General features: G+C 34.8%; 2 protein-coding genes across 2 annotated transcripts; one reads left to right on the top strand and one right to left on the bottom strand.

Moving 5' to 3' along the window:
• Positions 1-5,623: 5,623 nt before the first annotated feature.
• LOC145057229 (large ribosomal subunit protein eL43) lies at positions 5,624-7,230 on the top strand. Its single transcript, XM_079005005.1, has 5 exons — positions 5,624-5,713; positions 6,462-6,501; positions 6,631-6,719; positions 6,823-6,905; positions 7,003-7,230. Exons 1-5 carry the CDS (start codon positions 5,711-5,713, stop codon positions 7,064-7,066), a joined length of 279 nt encoding a protein of 92 aa, XP_078861131.1. The 5' UTR covers positions 5,624-5,710; the 3' UTR covers positions 7,067-7,230.
• Positions 7,231-10,953: 3,723 nt separating this feature from the next.
• LOC145057228 (uncharacterized) lies at positions 10,954-12,915 on the bottom strand. Its single transcript, XM_079005004.1, has 3 exons — positions 11,757-12,915; positions 11,441-11,672; positions 10,954-11,357 (listed from the first exon to the last, which is right to left on the bottom strand). Exons 1-3 carry the CDS (start codon positions 12,707-12,709, stop codon positions 11,178-11,180), a joined length of 1,365 nt encoding a protein of 454 aa, XP_078861130.1. The 5' UTR covers positions 12,710-12,915; the 3' UTR covers positions 10,954-11,177.
• Between the last annotated feature and the right edge of the window lie 7,920 nt (positions 12,916-20,835).

The following is a 20,835-nucleotide window of genomic DNA, read 5'->3' as shown; positions in this document are numbered from 1 at the left end:
TGTTGGTCATATTAAGTGGTTGTGCATTGTGCTTAAGAGTCAAATTTTTGTGCTTAATTTGTTTTTCTCATGGCTTCATCATCTCGTGGGGGTGGTAAAAAGGGTAATTCCAAGCGTTCTAGAGTCGTTGACTCTAGTGAGAGTCAACGTCACCCAAACCCTCCACGCCAAAATTTGGGTGCATTGACATTCTTAGACTCTCAACAAGAAGCTAGGTATCACAACTTTCTTGGTCGTAGGCGTGCAACACAGAAAATTCGCGGACATGCCCACTCTTGAATCCCTCCATATTCATGACTAAGTACGTGTTTTGTTAAGAAATATTGGATGGGAAGGTTTGTTGTCATTGCATGATGTTGGGTATGTCCAACCAACTCTTGAATTTCTGTAATCTGTTTCTTTCAATCAAAGAACCGAGTATCTCTCATTTCGTGCTTTTAGCCGCAATTATCAGTTGCATAAAAAACAATTATGTGAACTCATTGGTGCTCCAATTGTTAACACTTACGGTCCATTTCACATATCGAATTTTCCATTTCAAGAGGTTGCTAAAGCTTTTTGGGTGAGAATTTCAGGATTGACATACTTTCCAAGTGCTGCCAAAGCATCAAGTATCATTCATCTTGTTCTTAAGGTCGTTCATCGCATCCTTGCTTCTATTGTATTTCCAAAAAATGAGATAAGCAAGGTTGGCCAAAAAGAATTAGAGCTTATGTGGTGTATGATTCATAACCCAAATCAACTTCCTGATTTTGGATTATGGATCATTTTCAAATTGTTGAAAACATCCCGTAGCACCAGTGGTAAATTACTTTGTGGGGGTATAATCGTAATTATCCTCAAACACCCCGCTCTTGCCATTCGCTTTCCACCCGGTCTCGATGTTATTGAAGGAGAAACTCGCCTCACGAAAAACATCTTTCAAAACATGCATTTGTTCCATACCGATTATGAAACAGAAGCCATTTATTGGGCTGTTGATAGTCGTGATTACCTTAGCATCGATCATCATAATTCTCAGCTTCTTCGATTGTCGAATCCCATTCACAACACTGTCTAGCGCCTTAGGTCCAATTTAGGTGTTCCGATGCCTGAGCCTGATTCTGATTCTGATGTGGATGAGCCCATTCCTGATGTTGCTGCTCCAGTGCAGCAAGAACTTGTCATGCATCCCCATCATGACATGTATATGCAAAAATTTCGTAGGTTGCATGAAGGCAATCAGTGTTTGCATCATGACTATTCTGAACTTTATGATAGTGTTTGTGAGATAAATACTGAGATGGTGGAGTTTAGGGAAGAATTTTATACCTTTAGAGACAATCAACAAGCACGCAACCAACATGTGGATTCCCTTGTGACCGACATGCATAGGGTACTTTGTTTAGGTGGTCAACCTACACGACCACCTTATTACCCTCAATATCCACATTACCCCCCACCATACAATCCACAATTTCCACATCAATATTCCCCTCAAGATCCTCCATTCCTGCCACAAGATCCTCCTCAATAATTTGTCCCGCTCTCTTCCCAAGCATCGAGGACGATGCATATTTTTAAGTTTGGGGAGGGTGTATCATAAATAATTAAAAAGAGAGAGAGAGAGAGAGAGAGAGAGAGAGAGAGAATCGATATTTCACCATTTTTGTGGATCTTTCAGGGTGATTTGAAGTTTGGAGCATGCTTAGGATGGTCAAGGGAAGCCCTCGGTGAAATTTCGATAGATCCTCGATAATGTCCTTAAATGCAAAATGAATCAATATTACACTAAAAATGCAATGCAATGCTATAAATAAACATGAAATTAGCTTATGAAAAGGTGCAATTTATGCACCTAACAAATCTCCCCAAGCTTGAACCTTTTCTTGTCCTCAAGAAAACAAAACAAAAATTAGCCTTGGAAGAGATGTATGCAAATGCAAATGAAGAAACGCAAACATAGAATTAAAAAGAAAGAATGCCTCAAGTTATTTATCCCGACAACATTATCATGATTAAAGAGTTGTCAACCTATACCCCAAACACATACGAATGTATTGCATTCCAAATCAGGACAGTAGAAGACTTGGAACACAAAGATTTGCCAAGCACTTGGTTTAATTGCATAGAAACATAGTATAAGGCATCTCCTAGTAACTTTTACTGTCAAGGCAGGTGCATCTCAATCTATAGGGCTTGCTCACTGAAACACTCAACTCGTGTATGCACTCATTTCACATGATGCGTGAACTCACTCCTATCAAAGAATCTACACTTCTTATTTAAGGTGGAGGGCACTCGGCGTCGGTAAGGCATATCCCATTCTTCTTAGTTTTCTCCTCATGCTCTTCAATGGCTTATGGTTGCACAATCTTCATATCTTCTTCCAAAATTCGTGTCAAGTCTCAGTAATCCATAATAGGAGATAAATCCATAACCATATCAGGAGCGCAAAAGAAATATACAACAACAAATATACAAAATAGAACCACATAATCATAATTGTTGGCTTCAAAATAAACTTCAAATGTTAAACAAGCCAACAAAATCAAACACAACCGAATTTCCTATAAAATATCATCATGAAAAATCTGGAAAGGATTGGTTCGGTTCTCTCTCTCTAGCCCTCGATGAAATTTCGAACTTTCAGAGCTAAATTGAAGAAATGAAGAAAATTGGAGATTGGCTATCTTACAGTTCATTACACGGCCCGTGCTTTGGCAAGGCATACGTTACGCGGCCACGCTTTGGAAGTATTTCAGCACATCAGAGTCATTACACGGCCATGTAATGACAAGGCACATGTTACACGGGTCGTGTAACGTGATCTGATGGAATTTAAAAACCTTAACTTCCGATTTATCTACGGTTTTTGGGACATTCAGAGGGAACTTCGACTTGGAACTTCAAGGGGGCGATTTTGGGGAGTTTATATCATAATCTAACACTCTAGAAACACTTTAATTTGCTTTTTGTAAGTCAATTTGAAGTTTAGACTTGTTTGATTTGTAGTTTAACCTAGACATGTGTGGTTGATTTCATTATCATTTCCGAATTTGAATTCTTAAGTATGTGTTGTTAGGTTGTAATTTGAACTTGATTTGTGTTTAACATCTAGTAATCTTTGATTTGATCTTAATCATGTGTTTGGTATATTCTCTTTTTCACTTGATTAATGAACTAGGGTTTTTATCAATCTAGTTAATCAAATTGTAAAATTCGTATATGTTTTATGATTTAATGTTAGTAACATGCACTTAATTGATTGTAATTAAATCAAAATGAGTGTAATCAAAGATTAAATGTTCATAATCCCAAGCTTATGAGGAATATTGAATATTGTTGGTAATTGTTGCAAGAACTTAAAGTCATTTAATGATTTGATGAAAGAGCTTATCTGAATTAAATCAATTAAATGAAGTTTCATTTGAAGAACATGTTTTGAATAAAACATCTTTTGTCAACTTGGATATGAGAGTTTATTAATATCTAAATTACCAACCTAGATTGAACATGAGATATAATCATATTACATCTTTCAACACAATACATGTATATGAATCAAAATCGGAAATGTACTTCTATTACTGCGTTTTGTTAACAATCTTGTTTATTTATGAAGTTTAAATCTAGTTCAAACACAATCCACCATTTTAATATTATTTGTATTATGTGTGAAAATATGGCAAGATAAAAGTCATGTATTCCTGTGGACCGACCCTGCTTACTCTATACTATCTTTAGTATAAGAAAGAGCTTTATTAATATTATTTTATCCCATTATTTGTTGGTTTGACAGCCAAACACAACCCCTTACCAAGGCGAGTTACAGAATCGGAGTACTTCCCGATCGGCTCCATACTGAGGCGGGCAGTGTTGTAAAACTCGGACAACTCGGTGATTAATATGTATAATATACTTAATGATTTATTATCTAACACACACATGTGATTATTACTATATATATATATATATATATATATATATATATATATATATATATATTAAAATTTCATTAATTATTCACGACGTTACAACTTCGCTAAAACTTTTGAAATCTAGGGGAAAATCGAGCTAAAATCTCAAAGAAACGCAGAGAAAATTGGAAAGGCATAAGGAATGAAGTGGGGCTACAACTGCTATTTATAACTGGATTTTGATCATGCGTGTTACGCCTTTCAAGGTGCGCTTCATGCGCTTAAGGCTACGTCTCCCCAACCGTTGTGTCATGTGTCATCTTCTCTGTGGTCCGTGTTGCCACCTTCTAGAAGCGTGCACCGCACAAGTAAAAAATTTTGTAAATTCTGTAACTTCTTCATATGAACTTCGTTTTCGACGTTCTTTATATTCACACATAGCTATCGACAAGATCTACAACCTTCATTTAGACATCTTCAGATAGTTCTCGCTTTACTTTTAAAGTTATATTTTTATAAGCTTAGATTGATAAAGTCCGTATAAAAATCATAACTCTCTCATTAGATATCAGTTATCGACTGTCTTTATATCGACAAATATATATTAACGAGATCTTCAATTCTCGTTTAGATTGTTCTGACTAACAATCGACCGTTCTTAATTTTGGGTTCTATGTTGTATACTATTGCGCTGAAACTTCTAAAAATCATAACTTTCTTACATGAAGTCGGATTTGAAAGTTTTCTATATGCAAGTTCTCACGTTTACGATTCCTACAACTTTCGTGTGGTCATCTATAAAAACATTTGTTTATCATCGTGATGAATAATTATTCTATTATTCTTTAATCATCTAGTCTTATCTTACGAACGTTACATCGGATCAGTTCAACGTATTCCATATTTGTTCTAAATAGGTTTGAAAGTATTTTTTTTATGTTATAATTTTAGCTGGTCTAGTACATACATATACCCACATCTACTCATATAAAAGCTTAAAAACAACAAATTTTTTAAGGAAAATGACTTATATCTGTAATTGCATCAATTTATACAACAAAACAAAAATTCCTTATTTTTAACATATATTCGCAGATAAAAACATATAATCATACAAAGAATCGAAACATACCCACATAAAATGTATTTCTTCACTGCTAGAAGAAGACATTCTTTGAAGTTGATTTAGTCCGAAATAGTGAGTTTGAAATGAGGTCCGAAACAATGAGTCCGTAAGAATGATCCGAGACAGTAATATATAATAGACCACATTATCGGGTCAGACCATTTTATCCGTTTATCTGTTTCAGAATTTGAGTCAAGAATGAGTTCTAGACCGAATGCCCATTTTTCAAAAATAATTTTAAAGTAGTTATTTTTTAAAAAACCATAAAAAAATAGTTAGATTATTTAATTTATTATTATTATTTTATAGTAATTATCAATAATATAAATATTTTATAGTTAATATAACCATAAAAAATAATCAGATTACTTAATTTCTTAATATTAATAGTATAATTATTTTCAAACATATACATAATTTAACCTTGTTCAATACGAATATTTAAAATAAAAAAAAAAAAAAAAAAAAGTATAGTATAATAATTAGATAACACTAAATAGAATCACACTATTGGGTTAGGCCCAATATCATTTATCGTAAACAAGAAAAGCCCAATCGTTTTCACAATACGTGCTTGATTCTGTCCACTATAAATCGTGATTAATGAAGAATTTAGGGTTCAGCTCTTTATCGCCGTGCTTTGTTTCTCTGCAAGTTTCGAACATTCCTCATCCGATCTTCAGAAATGGTATAGTCTATCTTGAACATCATTATCTAGCAATAGCAAGTAAATCGTTTATTTTGATTTCACTGTTTCAGAACATTATAGCATAGTCATTTTTGTTGTTCATCAATCGAATCAGAGCATGCCTATTAGTGTTTCGCGTTTTTCTCTTAGATTTGCACGTACTCCATCTACTCCCAAATAGTCTTCTGTAAAATCCACACGCTTTTATACAAATTAATGAATTATAATTAAGTATTAGATGTTCCATTTCTTTGTATGCTCAAGGATCAATTCCGCTGTTCCGATGATGCAATTCTTTCTAAAGATTTGCAATCTTACCTTGAGTTCGTTAGCATATGCGGTTGATTTAGCAATTCTAAGTTCTAACTAATCAAAGCGGCATGGAATGCATAACACGTCCAAAGTTGGGATTTTTTTAGAATGCTATTCTCAGAAGCTTATAAAATTGTTCAAATTTCGATTGCAAGTAACCACTTTAAACATCATGCGTACCACACATAAGACATTTTTGGTATTAGGATCAGTCGTCATCTGATGAGTATTATAGCTTTGTAGATAAAAATCCAAGTCTTCAAATTTGAAATCTTCATTGGTAATGAAGGGAGTGATTACCAAAATTCACGACCTCCTTAGCATCTGTTCTTTATTGTTAAAAATTTTCAAATACATTACTTTCTAACTTCAGTTATTAACTTAAATTTGTAAACTAAATACTAATTTTATATTCATCATTCAATTTAATTTGCAGACAAAGAGGACAAAGAAGGCCGGCATTGTCGGAAAGTATGGTAAGTATCATGTTTTTGCTACAAAGTTCCTAATATGATAGAAATTATCTATATAAATATTTTTTGTTGTTAAATTACAAAAAATGAAAATATTTTACTTAAATATTGTTTTTTAATTTTCTTTTTCAGGTACCCGTTATGGTGCTAGTCTGCGTAAACAGATCAAGAAAATGGAAGTCAGCCAGCACAGCAAGTATTTCTGTGAGTTTTGTGGGAAGGTAAATCATCTACTTTTGGATTTTTATAATAATTTGTATTTTTTGCAAAATGTTTGTTGCTTATGTGAAAATATTTTGTATTTGTTTTGAAATGGTGAAACAGTATGCTGTGAAGAGAAAGGCAGTTGGAATCTGGGGTTGCAAGGATTGTGGGAAAGTGAAAGCAGGGGGTGCATACACATTGAAGTAATAATTTTTTTTATATTTTCTTTGTTTCTTTGATTTATATTTTAATGTTTTTAATTCACTGATAATTTTGTTTTTTGTTTTTGAATGATAATAGTACTGCAAGTGCTGTTACAGTTAGGAGCACAATTCGAAGGCTGAGGGAGCAAACTGAGAGTTAAGTAGAAGGTTCATCAATGTTAAGGTCTTTCATTTACCCTTTTATTGTATTAGATCCTGAGAGAGTTTTGTTGAGTTATTCATGACATGTATTTTGTTTCAAGTATTTTGGTTTTATAAATCATGCAAAGACATTTAGAGTTTTGGATGTGGATTTTGCATTTCATATCTAGATGTTTTTGTTTTTTTTAATTATTATTCATAGCATTTAGAATTGTATCTTTGGAGTGTTTGGCTTGTGGAGTCTGGCGTACATGTTTTGGTTTTCAGTTTGTTCATTTTGGTTGAAGTCATATCAGACTCGATGTTTGATAGATGTTTGGGTTATCCAGCATTTTTTAGTGATAAGTGGAAGCAATTGAGCTGAGTTGGTTTTTTATTATATATTTTAAGACTAAAATAGCTTTTTTCTATGAGCAAAGTAATTTATTATGTGTAAAATAAAAACATGTTCAGTGGTCACTAATATGGTAGACCCCAAATCTTAGAATCCATTCTTTGTAAAATAATTTGCAACACCTAAGTGCATCTTTATTTGATCTAAATTTATAAATTTAACGACAAAATTACAAATTTGATCTTTGTGGCTTGTCTAAAAAGTTTTGGACTTGCACCTGTTGTCTAAAATAAGTTTTTTGTTTTGTTTTTTTGTCCATTTCTATTTTGAATGTGTTTGAAATGACAAATAACAACATATTGAATGTGTCCATACTTTTTCATTAGAAACCACCATTGCTATCGAAGCACGAGTTACTGCCGTTCATCTAAACGGCATCAGACTATACAGTTGTACCCCACCAAATACCGTTTGAAAACTAGACGCACTCAAAATCCTCAGCCTCCGATACAATTTTCTCATCGAGAATCTTCCTTTTGATATTACGTCTAATCTTTCTCTTCAATCTATCTACTTGCGACACAATAACTTCACTGATAGCATTCCTCTTCCTCTTTCCCTTTAAATAACTGTTATAGATCTCTTCTTTAATTCATTCTCAAGCGTCGATCTGATGTTAATCTAACCAGCTTATGATTCCAATTTCTTGAAGGGATGGTGATGCTCTAGTCTTCTCAGTCGAAAGACTCGATCTCTGACTAACAGTCGCCAAAAGCCTAAGACATAGAAGCACTTTAAATACCTCAGTTGCCGGAACCCTCAGTCGACTAACCACAAATAGCTTCGATCACCGACTAACAGATCCGTTCTTACTTCTTAGTCCCAGTCTTGTCGCCGGTCTCCGGTGGTGGTAGTGGCGGTGATATCTTCTGATGGTGACGACGGAAACCGGTGGTGATGGTATTTCAAATGACAAGAGAGAGAGAGAGAGAATTTTTAAGTTTTTTTTTTTTTAAATTGTTATAAATAAAAAAAATGAAAAACACAAAACTATCAGGCAAATATCATTTGAAATAATTTCAAAATTTTTTTTAGACCGAAGTTTTAGTTTTTGACAAATCATAGAATCAAATTTAGAACTTTGTTAAGTTTAAATAAATGAATTAATAAGGCCCAACAGTGTAAATGATCCACTCTTCTAAATTTATTAACATTAATGTCATACTTATTGACTTTTCTCTTCTCCGCTCTTTTACATGTTATTTCGTCTCATCCCACAACAATTTTTATTAGAGAAAATTGCAAATTTAGTTTTTTTACTAATTACTTTGCAGATAATAGTAAAAAAAAAAACAAAAGTTACAAAAATAGCAACTAAATCGCAGATTAAATCCATTTACGATTTGACCTTCCTATCTACGAACATACAAACTGTTAAAGCATGGTTGTTCATCAGGTACTTGTACATTCGCAGATGGATTAGTCTAATCCATCTTGTGATTTTGCCATTTTTAGGATATAAATACCTATTTTTTTTGGAACACCCATTTTTTTTTGTTGGAGAAAACTCTCTCAAGGAGCTATAGTCGATTTTATACTCTCTTGAAAACATGGTGATCATGTGTTGGTCCTATGTAGTTGCATGTGATATATATCTAACTAAATATTTGATTTATAAATTCAAGTGTTTTAGTAGAAAATTTAATTTTAAATATAGGGTGATACAGTTTATCTTTATTCATAATAATAATAATAACTTCAAAAGTTAAAATTGCTCATAGCTCCTTCAAAGAGAGTTTTCCCCAACAAAAATCAAGAAAAATGAGTGTTTCAAAAAAAATTATGTATTTATATGTAGAAAAAGACAAAATCGCAAGTGGTAGCAATTGGACTAATCCATTTGCGAACGTACAAGTCCCTGATGCACAACTATGCTTTAGCAGCTTGTATATTCGCAGATAGAAAGGTCAAATCACATACATACTTAATTCATCAGCTATTTTAGTGGTTATTTTTGTAACTTTAGCAGCTTGTATATTCGCAGATAGAAAGATCTTGACTCGTTTGGTTTAATTTAAAAAAAAAAAACAAACATACACTAATTTAAAACAAAAATAAATATATATATTTTTTAAAATAATAACATTTTATTATAAAACTACTACAACAAAACATAAATTAAATCCTAAAACAATAATAAACAAAATGACAAGGACTATTTTTCATTACTAATTTCCTAATGTTAACTTTGTTGAAAATGCTCAATGGAATTGCAAAGAAAAAGAATGGAATTGAAAAAATATGGAATGAAATTAAGTTATGATTGCTTTAATAGGTGGAGGTGGTTATTTATATTGGTCAAAATTTGAAAAAAATATTTGTGTTGATTAGTCAATGATTAAAATTATAAAAAGGAAAATATATATGTAAGAGTAACAAAAGAAGATATTTAGATTAACCAACCTGCTAGATATCAATTCGGCAGTACAATGCACTCGTCGGATCAGTTTTTATGGTGATATCACCGTCCATTTATCCGCTGCCTCAACGCCTTTGTCTACCCTAAGCATACTCCAAATTAATACAATTTCTTCATTTAATTTATTTATTTATTCTACTTTTAATTGTACTCTACAAAGTTTAATTAAGTGCTACAAATTCAATTCATTGTATGCCTAAAATTTCTACAGTTCCTATCATATATTAAAAAATTGAATGAACATTCAACTACATTCAGCTATAAATTCATTGTATGCCATCTTTGACATTTTAATATGATTGGGTTTAATTTCAAATTGACAACACAAGTCATTCAACCCTTTCAATTAAAATACACAAAAAAAGTTCAATGTAATGCGACATTAGGATCATATATCGATAAACTCTTTAATGTGATTTTCTCCGTGGTTTGGATGATAATAATAACTTCAAACACAATCTTTTGAATGGTGCAAATACATCGGTAAAAGCTTGGTGCAATGGTGCTGCTCCCCATTTTAATCTTTTCCTATGTTTCCCTTGTTCTCTTTTTTTACCTAAATTTGTATTATTAAAACTGTTTCCTTGTTTTTACCTCCCTTATGACCTTGTTATCGGGTCATATATTAATGCATATTTGCCGTTTTCAAAGAAAAGAAAAAAAAAACTCCAATCTCTTTATACGTCAATTTGGCATTCCATAATCCATACTATGATCGAGTGAAACTTATTGATGAATTGGGAATTCAATTATAAATTGTTATAGTGAACTTTACATTTCATTATGGTTGATTGTAATTTATTGTATGGCAACTTAACATTCACCTATTCATCAAGCCTTTCATCGAACATGTATTGTGTTGTGGATGCTTTAGAGAATCAGTACTCTTTGTAAATTCTAGGGTTCTTGATTGTTAACTTTTTATTTCCACCAATTCATACATCTCCATTGGATCCATTTCCACCAAAACTCATGTGTCGGGTTTATGAACATGCCAACATGTAGTTGTAGGACTCTCAGACCCACCATCAGTAGTCACAATCCGATCAATTATCTGCTTTTGCAGATGGATATAAACAAGTTGCATCACAATTACTAAACTTGAAATAATATATTTACATTTTACCTTCGTTAACAAAAAAGCACTTAGTGCCCTTTCTCTTTTTTTTTTCTTTTTTTTTTTTTAATAATCCTAATACTATTACAGTCATCTACAATCATCCCTATTTGGCTATTTGCTCTTTAATCAAAAAGGTCAAACTCCGGCCACCATCACACGCTCCGATCCAACAAAAATTCAGACAATGAGCAGTGACAGATCATCAATATCACTCCGGTGGTCTGATCGCCTCTGCACGGCCTTAACCGCCGCCACCCTTCCTGCATTCGCCGCCCTGTTAGCCGCCGCCACCGCTCTATTCACCTTCTCCTCCGCCACACCTCCACCAACCGCTTTCTCCGCCATACGTCTTGCTTCCTTTAAAAAAAACGATGAATTAATCAGCGATTTGATGTTTTCAATCTGGAAAAAAAAGGGGACTTTATGGAATTTGATCGTACCTCGACTGATTTGTCAACTTTGGCTTGAGAAATTAACGGTGGAGAAACGGTGAGAACGCCGTCGTCCCAGTGACCGGATTGGGTGTCGCCGTTTCTGAAACTATACATACCAAACCCTTGTCTTCTTCCTTCATGCCAAGCGCCTTCATATCGATGTCCATTTGCGAAATGGTACACACCAAAACCATGCATCATGTCTGCGAAATACTCGCCGGAATACATATCACCGTTTCTGCACACCACCGCATAAACTAAAATCAGATTTCCGTTTGTTAATTTGTACGCAGTAAGAAGAAACGAAGAAGATGAAGTTTACCTGAAATGGTAGTGACCAAGTCCATGTTTCAAGCCTCCTTTGAATTCCCCAAAATACTTGCTTCCGTCGTCGCAAGTATGAACCCCACGGCCGTGGCACTGCCCCTTTATCCATTCTCCGGCGTACATATCTCCGGCGAAAAATCTATAAACTCCATATCCATGTCTCAGTCCTTGTCTATACTGGCCTCTATACCTGCTGCCTTTGGCCCACGTTTCAACGCCATAGCCATCGTACTTTTGATCCACCCAATCGCCTTCGTATCTTCCGTTCATGTTATAGTAATACACTCCACTTCCTGAACACTTTCCTTTATAAAACTCACCTTCGTAAACATCTCCATTGCTGTAAACCTTCACCACGAACCCGGAGACTGTGCTGGACTCAAATTGGTTCTTTGACCCGATTGACCAAACAACTGGTGGTGTTTTTGATGCATTACCGATGTTTGAAAGGTTAAAAATTGGGAGATTTCTGGCGATAAATAATCGGATCGAAGGAAGATTAAGAAGAGATAAAAAAAGAATACAAAGGGTAATAATTAAGAAGAGTATGTAAAGATACATAGATTCATGATGGTTTAAGGAGATGAAGTAAACGGAAGGTAAACAGAGAAGGATTAAAACCCTTGAAGGGGCTTTAATCCAAAAGACCTTCACATGACTAAGCTTCAACACTTTTAAAACAACTGATTTCGTGGCTAAAAGAGCTTCTGAAGATGAACAACAGACTAAGGACTTCTGATGAGTTTTCCGGTGGTGGTTTTGCTGTTGAGTATTCATGAGCTGAGATCGTGTATGACGATTTGAGAACAGATGTTGTTTTGTGGGTGATGATTCTTGTTTGAAATTGGGTTGTTGTTCATTGATATCAGCTGGGGCTTGGATTTTGAAATTGGATTTTTGATAAAAAGTTTCTTCTCCGATCTGAAAGCCTGATTTCTTCTGACGCATTTACCGGTAAACTAGACTAACAGTCGGATGAGTATCAGACTTCAGTTCAAAACTTTAATCATAAAAGGTAAAAACCCTAAAAAGAGTTCTTGATTTGTGTGTATGTTTGAAGAACGTCGAGTAATCCGATTGATCTGTGTGTGTTGATGGTTTTGAGGATGGTTTTGTTTGGAGACGAAAAGAGGGAAAAACAAGAAGCATAAAAACGATCAGTCTATTTATAGATATATACATAATGGGGTTTTTAAGTAATTACGTAAAACTTGACGGAGTCTAAGTTTGTAATTTTAGACTTTGGGAACAAGTCTACTGAATTTTCTGTTAGACGCCCTTATTTTTATGATATTTAATAAACACCCCTTCTCTATGATGATTTAGGTTGTAAGAATCAATATTGCAAGATCATGGTTGTAGATATGTTAATTTTGGTTTTATGTTATATAAGATCTTGATTATAAAATTGAATATGGATAAGAAGTTTTTATCAAAATGAAATAGTTTTTAAATTTGTTTGTAATATTTTGTTTCGAATGTAGTAACTATTATAGCTTGATGTTGATTAAAATATCCATAATGTAATCAATTTTAACTTTTAAGAAGAAATCGTAAGTATTGTTTGTGCAAACCTTTTAACTAAGAAGAAAAAAAATTAAGCATAAAAAACAAGATCATTCGTACATCTATATGCATAAAATCACATAGAGTAATATATATATATATATATATATATATATATATATATATATATATATATATATATATATATATATATATATATATATATATATATATATATATGTTACAATGTTATGTTTAGAAACATATGAACTTGTGATGCTCAATAAGACTTTTATGTAAAATGTAATGTTGATTGATGCTCAATAAGACTTTTATGTGATATGTAATGTTCGATTTCAAGTTGAATTGATGTATTTTTTAGGTTTATTTTAAGATTAGTGGATTAATTTATAGGGTTTTGAATAGTAAAGACTTGATTATAACATGAAAACTAAATATGTGAGATTGGATCAGGATAATATCGTACGGTCTTAACTAAGACCTTAAGATACCGTTCCATATCTTATGTCAAAATCGGTTCTAATGTCATCTTGATTGTGTTTTGCTTAGTTTAATAATGAACTTTCATCCTAATATTTTGTTGTTCTCAATATCCCTTGTTAAAAAGGTAAAATAAATAAATCAAATTATACTCTTCAAAATTAAAATAGGGTGTTAAAATCTGATTTTAATAATGAACCTTCATCATAAAAGTATTTATCAAATTTATAATCAATTATGTTTTATTATTCTCAATATGACAATATCCCTTATTAAAAAAGGTAAAAATCAAATCGTCTTCTGCTGTTTTTCTAATACAGAAAGTAGAAACCTTGTCTTATATTTTATAGGGTATTACTTATGATTTATGGACAAAGATACTAAATTTAATTTGGCGCAAAAAATTGATTTTGTCTCAACAACTATTAAGTTTCTTATATATGGATGTGATATAAATATATATTTTTAATATGATTCTAATCAAAAGTTATTTATTTATCATCACCAACACCTTTAAAATATTTTGAGATGCTAAATTCTGCCTAGAAGTGTTTTCTTTTATATTTTAATAAAAAAAATATAGTTAAATATTGTCATTATAATATGTATGCGATATAAACATTGGAGTGGTTTCTTTCTTAAAATATATTCCAATTTAAAGGTCCAACAAAAGTGCATTTATGGAATGGTTGCTGAATCTGAATACTAAAAACTTGAAATATTCAATCAACACGAATTTCTAAGGGTTGTTGGTTTCTTGTTTATTTCTTCAAGGCGAAGTCAAGGGTAGTTGATCTTAATTAATTGTAAAATATATGATTCTATTGAAAACTAAATAGTTTACTTATTACCATATCACTCCCTTTTTTTTTCTCTTTTGTAATTGGCTAATGACTATGGTGTTTTGTTTTCTTTTCTCATCAAAAGCTTCTTATACGTGGTTATTTTAATATATTGGCCGTTTAAAAAAAAACTTATTACCATATCAAATTCATTGTATAGAATTTTGAAATTAACAATTTGCTAATCAAAAATAATAAACGTTTAAAAATATTTATATTATCAAATCTAGTAGCATTGTAAGACATGAAATTTGAACATATAAATTATTTGGAATACATGTTATAAGGGATAAGGGATCATGTTTGCTCTATAATCTTGGGTGTAATAATTGTAAAGTGTTTTCACTTTTATAGTATTCAAATAATTTCATGATCTGCGAATTATGTAAATTATTTGGTTTGATAATAGAATTAAAAACAATATTCGTAAAGCCAAAATAATGGAATAAAGAAGGCACGACAAGATTCCAAACTCGTTTTTTATTAAAATAATTTGAATGTGAGAAGTATGTGCTAATCTTTTATGTTTTTTCTTTTTTGGGGAAAAGGTAAAGAAAGGAAGCTTGGAAAGTATTGATTTTAATTTGAATTGACATGAGTTCCAACCAAGAATTTACAAAATTCAAAAAAAACATGGAATCAACAAAAATCATTAAACCATTATCTTCCCATAACAAACAATATTATATTTACGGATTTACCACCATATTCATACATTTTATTTCATTTTTTTTGCAAACATTATGATTGAAATTAAATATTTACTATTAATATAATCGACTTAATAAACAACAATCTAGTTAATTTCATGATCTTTTAAGTTACCACTTATTAAACGTTGTTATGCTAAGTCTATCTAAAAAAACCATATTGTTAATATCAGATGAAAATCATGTTTCATTCGTTTGGTTTCTATTTTTCATCATACATACATAACTCCATAGCTAACCGTTTTTTTTAACGGCAAAATAACGGCAAAGAGAAATATATTAAAGAAAGCCAGCAAGGGACTGGGCAAAAATAGTACATATAGAAAAATGAAAGCAAAAAAAAACTTGAATGTGTAACTCAACTAGACAAATTTAATGATAACTAGAGTAGCAATGGAAACCAAACTAATGACTAAGCTTGTAAGCACCAAGGGCAAAAATGTCATAGTTGTATAGCTGTAGACACCAAGAGTCTTAGCCATGAAACGAGGCCAAGGGCGACAACATCCAAGTGACAACAACCATGTTTGAAGTAGTTTCATCCTTTAAATACGCAACACCAACAGGGACAGTACAAGGAAAATGCACTACTTCACACGATGGATCAAGAGCCTCCAAATCAGAATGACCATATCTTCACATGGGAGAAACCTTTATCAATAGTATCAATGGATCTACAGTTACAACTTTGAGATGCATATTACGCCTTTGGGAAAGCAACAGGGGTAAGTGGTCCCAAAAGTATTGAAAGTATTGAATGAAACGAGCTCTAATTGATTTCCCAAAAAATTTCATGCCCCAAGATGTGTTCAAAGTCTAGCAAAATATTATGGCACTGCCTTCAAGGAGATTCTCTAAGTAAGCTGATTGAGAACACTATTTAGCATAAGCTAAGATGAACCATCAGATTTTGATAAATGATTGTAAGATCCTGCGAAAATAAAGAAAAAAACACACGCCAAATAAAATGCACCCCCCTTATATAACACCAAACACTAGAAAGAAACACGAAAGAATGTCAAGTGCAACTATGTTCTTAGAGAGATGTCTACCCGAGAAAAAGAAAACACAAGCCAAACACATACAAAGCTGCAAATTAGCATACCCCAAGACGAGGTTCAAACGTCTGCGGGATCGGGCAAGAGGCCTAAGACATCAGATTCTAGATCGAGAGGTCATCAGAACCGTAGCCGTTAAGGCAAGTGAGACACGACACACGAGGGTGCGTCCAGGAGTCGTAGTGGTGGTGATTCTGGTTGCTTCAAGTGCAGACGGATCGGTCATTATAGCAGGGATTGTACTACTACAACCACACAGGGATCAGAGCTGATCTGCTTCCATTGCAGTCAGCGGGGCCACAAGAAGGCCCAATGTCCAAGCTTGGTTGCAGTGGGATATGTGATAGCACTTGCCCCTACGACATTGAGGATCACCAATGACCTTTAGGGCCAGGCAGAGACGCCTACGGCGAGGAGTAGGGCTTTCCAGCTAATTACAGAGGAGACACGAGTAGCTTCTGATGATGCAGGTGCATATCTTTTGCTTTTCTATCGTTTTTATTTATTTATGATTTTATTGCTATTATCCTGTAACATCCCTAGATCAGGTATTCATCATCAATCCTTGTTCTTTTGGTAATTGTCAAGTTTGGCCCTTTATTTGAGAAATGGTGGTAAATGAGTACGCGGGGTGTACGCGTGTGTACGCTCAACGTACTCATGTGTGTGTTTTTGACGCGGAAGCCACCTAGTACGTTGGGCGTACTAGGCCCATAGCAAAAACCCTAATTAAGGGTGTGTCCCAATTTAAAGGAAATGATGGCCTTATTTATGGCCACCATTCCCAGATCTCAACCCTCTCAAACCCTAGTTTCTCGTCCCTTGAGCTTGTGTATCCATTTGTGCGCTATCAAGTGTTCTTGTGGTTTCTTTGAAGTGAAAAAGGAGCTCTGAAGAGGAAGGAGTGGGAGTCCAGGCTTTGGATCCGAGCTTATCTGTGGTTGGAGCTTCAGTTAGAGGTATAAAGCTCAAAGCTTTCTCACCCTTTTGATTTGTGCATCATTTTAGTCCATTTTAGGGTTTTGGTCCCAAAGTTGGATGCTTTATGAGATATTGAGCTCCAGAGTTTATTATCAGCTCCATTGAGTATTTTTAGTGGTGTAGAGTCGTAAGAATCGAGACTTGGACATTAGAACCAACCCATGCATGAGATATGAGCATTTTTGAGAATGGAGAGTGAGAGTTTTGGTGTTTATGACTTTTTTAGCCATGCAAAGGCTTAAAGTCACAAAATTTATGGAGTATGAGCCTTTAGGGAGTCCATATCCTAGATTTGAGCTTAGGTCTTAACGAATTAAGACCAAATGAGTAGGAAGAGAAAAACTAGGGCGTACGCTAAGCGTAATCCCAGTACGCGCAGCGTAGTGGCGAGAATCCCCGATGCATGCATGGCGTAGGAGTACGCCCATCGTAGAGGGCTTGTACGCGCTGCCGTTGACTTTAGTTGACTTTTAGGGTTTGGTAAATTTGTGGATTATTAAGGTCATGCAAGGGTAAAATGGTCTTTTATCTTTCTGTGAGTTTGTAGAAGGGTTTAGTCTAGCTTCTTTGAGAGCCGTTATTAATTAGAGATAATTATCGTATGTGTTAGGCATAGGCTAGACCGGTGATTTGAGTTTGAGGTTATCCGATTTCTTACGAGGTGAGTCTTCTCACTATAATTACCTAGATTGGTAACCTTAGTGTGACCGGATGGTCTTATGTGCTTATATTGAGTATTGTGATATCCTGCATTATGTCTTTGTGATTTATGCTGTGTATTATTATGAGCTTATTGAGTTAGGACCGGAGGGTCCACCTGAGTTGTGGGACTGGAGGGTTCCACTGAGACACATTGACCGGAGGGTCTTATTCGAGTATAGCCATGAGAGGCTAATGAGATGTGTGTGGTATTTTGGGGAACTCACTAAGCTTCATGCTTACCGTGTTATGTGTTATGTGTTTCAGGTACATCTCAGGATCACGGGAAGACACCGGCTTGATTGTACACACACGAGTTATAGATATGTTTTGGAGGATCCTGGATTGTGTTTTAAACAATTAATGAACATGTGTTTTTGATAATTCCACATTTGGGGATTTTTATGGTTGTGTTAATGAAATTAATGTGATTTTTAAATGAAAATTTTGTTTGGAAATTTACGGTGTTACAAGTTGGTATCAGAGCCTTGGTTTGAGGGATTCGGATATACCTTCGGGTGTGTCTGGACTCAAACTGAGGATTTGAAGAAAATTTTCAAAAGAAATGATTTTTCTAAAAACGAGTTAGAGTTTTAAGAGAAAAACGAGTTAGAGCAGTGTGTACAATCAGCCAGAGCCCGAACGGTGATTTCCCAAAATAACCTTACTTATTTGTTTTATGAGATATTTATGAGATGTTAGGGATGCATGCTAGAGGATAGGCTAGGTATTTCATATTTAGGGCTAGAGTTGCCTGATTTGTGATGCCTTAGCCTAGGAATTGTTGCTATTTGTTGTTGCCTTGAGTATGTGTTGAGTAGGAGTGTCTAGCAGGAATCACTTAAAAAGAGTTCTGAGTTGAGGGTTAATCTAGGAGAGATATCTAGATGATTATATGAGGAGTCTACTAAGAGAGTGGCCTAAAATCCATGAGATATAGAGTACTTGTGAATTGAAATCCTGGGGAGGAGGACTTGGGGTGAATACAGGTTGGTGTGGAAGGTAGTATTGGGCTCGTACTACTGAAAGCACTGGATCTGTATGCAGCCCAAGTAAGAATCCTTAGGGTACTAAGAAGAATGTAGGGGTGGGAAATCGAGTGTGAGTATGCTCGAGCGAGTCTCTGATGATTTTTGTGTTGTGTTTCATAGACATCATGGTGGGTACACGCCACGGCCCAAAGAGCAGTGGTGTTGGTGACGAGGAGATCCCCAGGATCATCCAAGAGGAGGTGGTCGCAACCATTCGATAGGCGATACTAGAGATGTTTGGGTCTATTAAGACCACTCTGATCGAGACATTTGATGAGCGGTATGCTTCTGTTACTAAGGTCGTTGCTGTTGCAGCTACTGCGACTGTTGCCGCTGTTAGACCATAGGGAGGTGACTCGTTGTTGTTCCGAGAATTTAGCAACACGAAGCCACTAGAGTTTGATGGGACACAAGATTCGATTGCTGCTATGAGATGGATCTCCAACATTGAGGGATGTTTTTACACGTGTTCATGCCCAGAGCATTTGAGAGTTCGGGTTGCGCTGAACTAGCTTCACTTGGGAGTGAAGGACTGGGGGAAGTTTGTGACAACCAGCTTTACCCCTACAGATCATGTTGTAGTGACATGGGAGAGGTTTATATAGAAACATCCCTCGATGTCAGAGATCCAACTCATAGCAGCAATCGGGTCCTGCGCCCCTTCGAACTCTGGTGGCTTCGTGTTGCTGAACTCCCGGAACAATAACAAGTCACCTCCCTGAGGTCTGGCAGCAGCAACAGCAGCAGTAGCTGCAGCTGCAGCAACCTCAGTCAACGCTGTGTACCGCTCATCAAAAGTCTCAATCAATGTGGTCTTGATGTCCCCAAACATCTCAGGAATCTCAGCCCGTATGGCAGCAGCCACCTCCTCATGAATCAACCGACGGATCTCCTCGTCGCTGACACCACTGATCTCAGGTGTGTATCGAGTTCCAACCATAATGCCTCTGAAATACAACAAAAATTATCAGAGATTCGATCGAACATGCTCATACTCGATGACGCAACCCTACTTGTCCTCTGTCGTCCAAAAGATTCTTACTTGAAATGCCCACTGATCCGGTGTCTTCAGTAGTACGGGCCCAATACTACTGACCACACCGCATCAACATTCACTTCAAGTCCTCCTCCTTGGATCTTGGATTACAAGTATTCTATTCTCATGAGCTCCTTACTGCTATCCACTCGCCCTCAAACCATCTCAGCAGCAGAAAACTCCTAGGCTAAGGCATCACAAATTAGGCCACTCTAGTCCTAATATGTATACTTAGCCTACTCTAGCATGCATAATATAACATATCTCATAACACATAAAGCAAGGGTACTTTTGGGGAATTCGTCGTTCGGGCGCTGGCTGATCGTACTCACGGCTCTGCTCTGTTTGTCTCAAAACTCTTTTACTCTTTTTAAAAAATTTACTTTATTATCAAAATTTTCCTCAATTCCTCAGTTTGAGTTCAGATACGCCCAAAGATGCATTCGAATCCCTCAAACCAAGGCTTTGATACCAACTTGTAACAACGTAAATTTTCAAAACAATTTTTCATTTTCAAAACATTCATTTACTCACAAAATAACATCAAACATATTGTATCAAATGTATTTATCACAAAAACATCTCCCCAGAATCCAAAACATAAACTCCTCAAGTGTGTACGAATCATGCCGGCGCCTTCCCGCGCTCATCACTGGTACCTGAAACACAAATTCAAAACGACTTTGTTCTTGGGACTCGGCGAGTTCATG

Source organism: Lactuca serriola, chromosome 6, assembly GCF_051521515.1.
Source record: "Lactuca serriola cultivar US96UC23 chromosome 6, Lser_US96UC23_V15, whole genome shotgun sequence".
In the NCBI taxonomy this organism is placed as follows: domain Eukaryota; kingdom Viridiplantae; phylum Streptophyta; class Magnoliopsida; order Asterales; family Asteraceae; genus Lactuca; species Lactuca serriola.
This window is presented reverse-complemented; position numbering and strand designations above follow the sequence as displayed.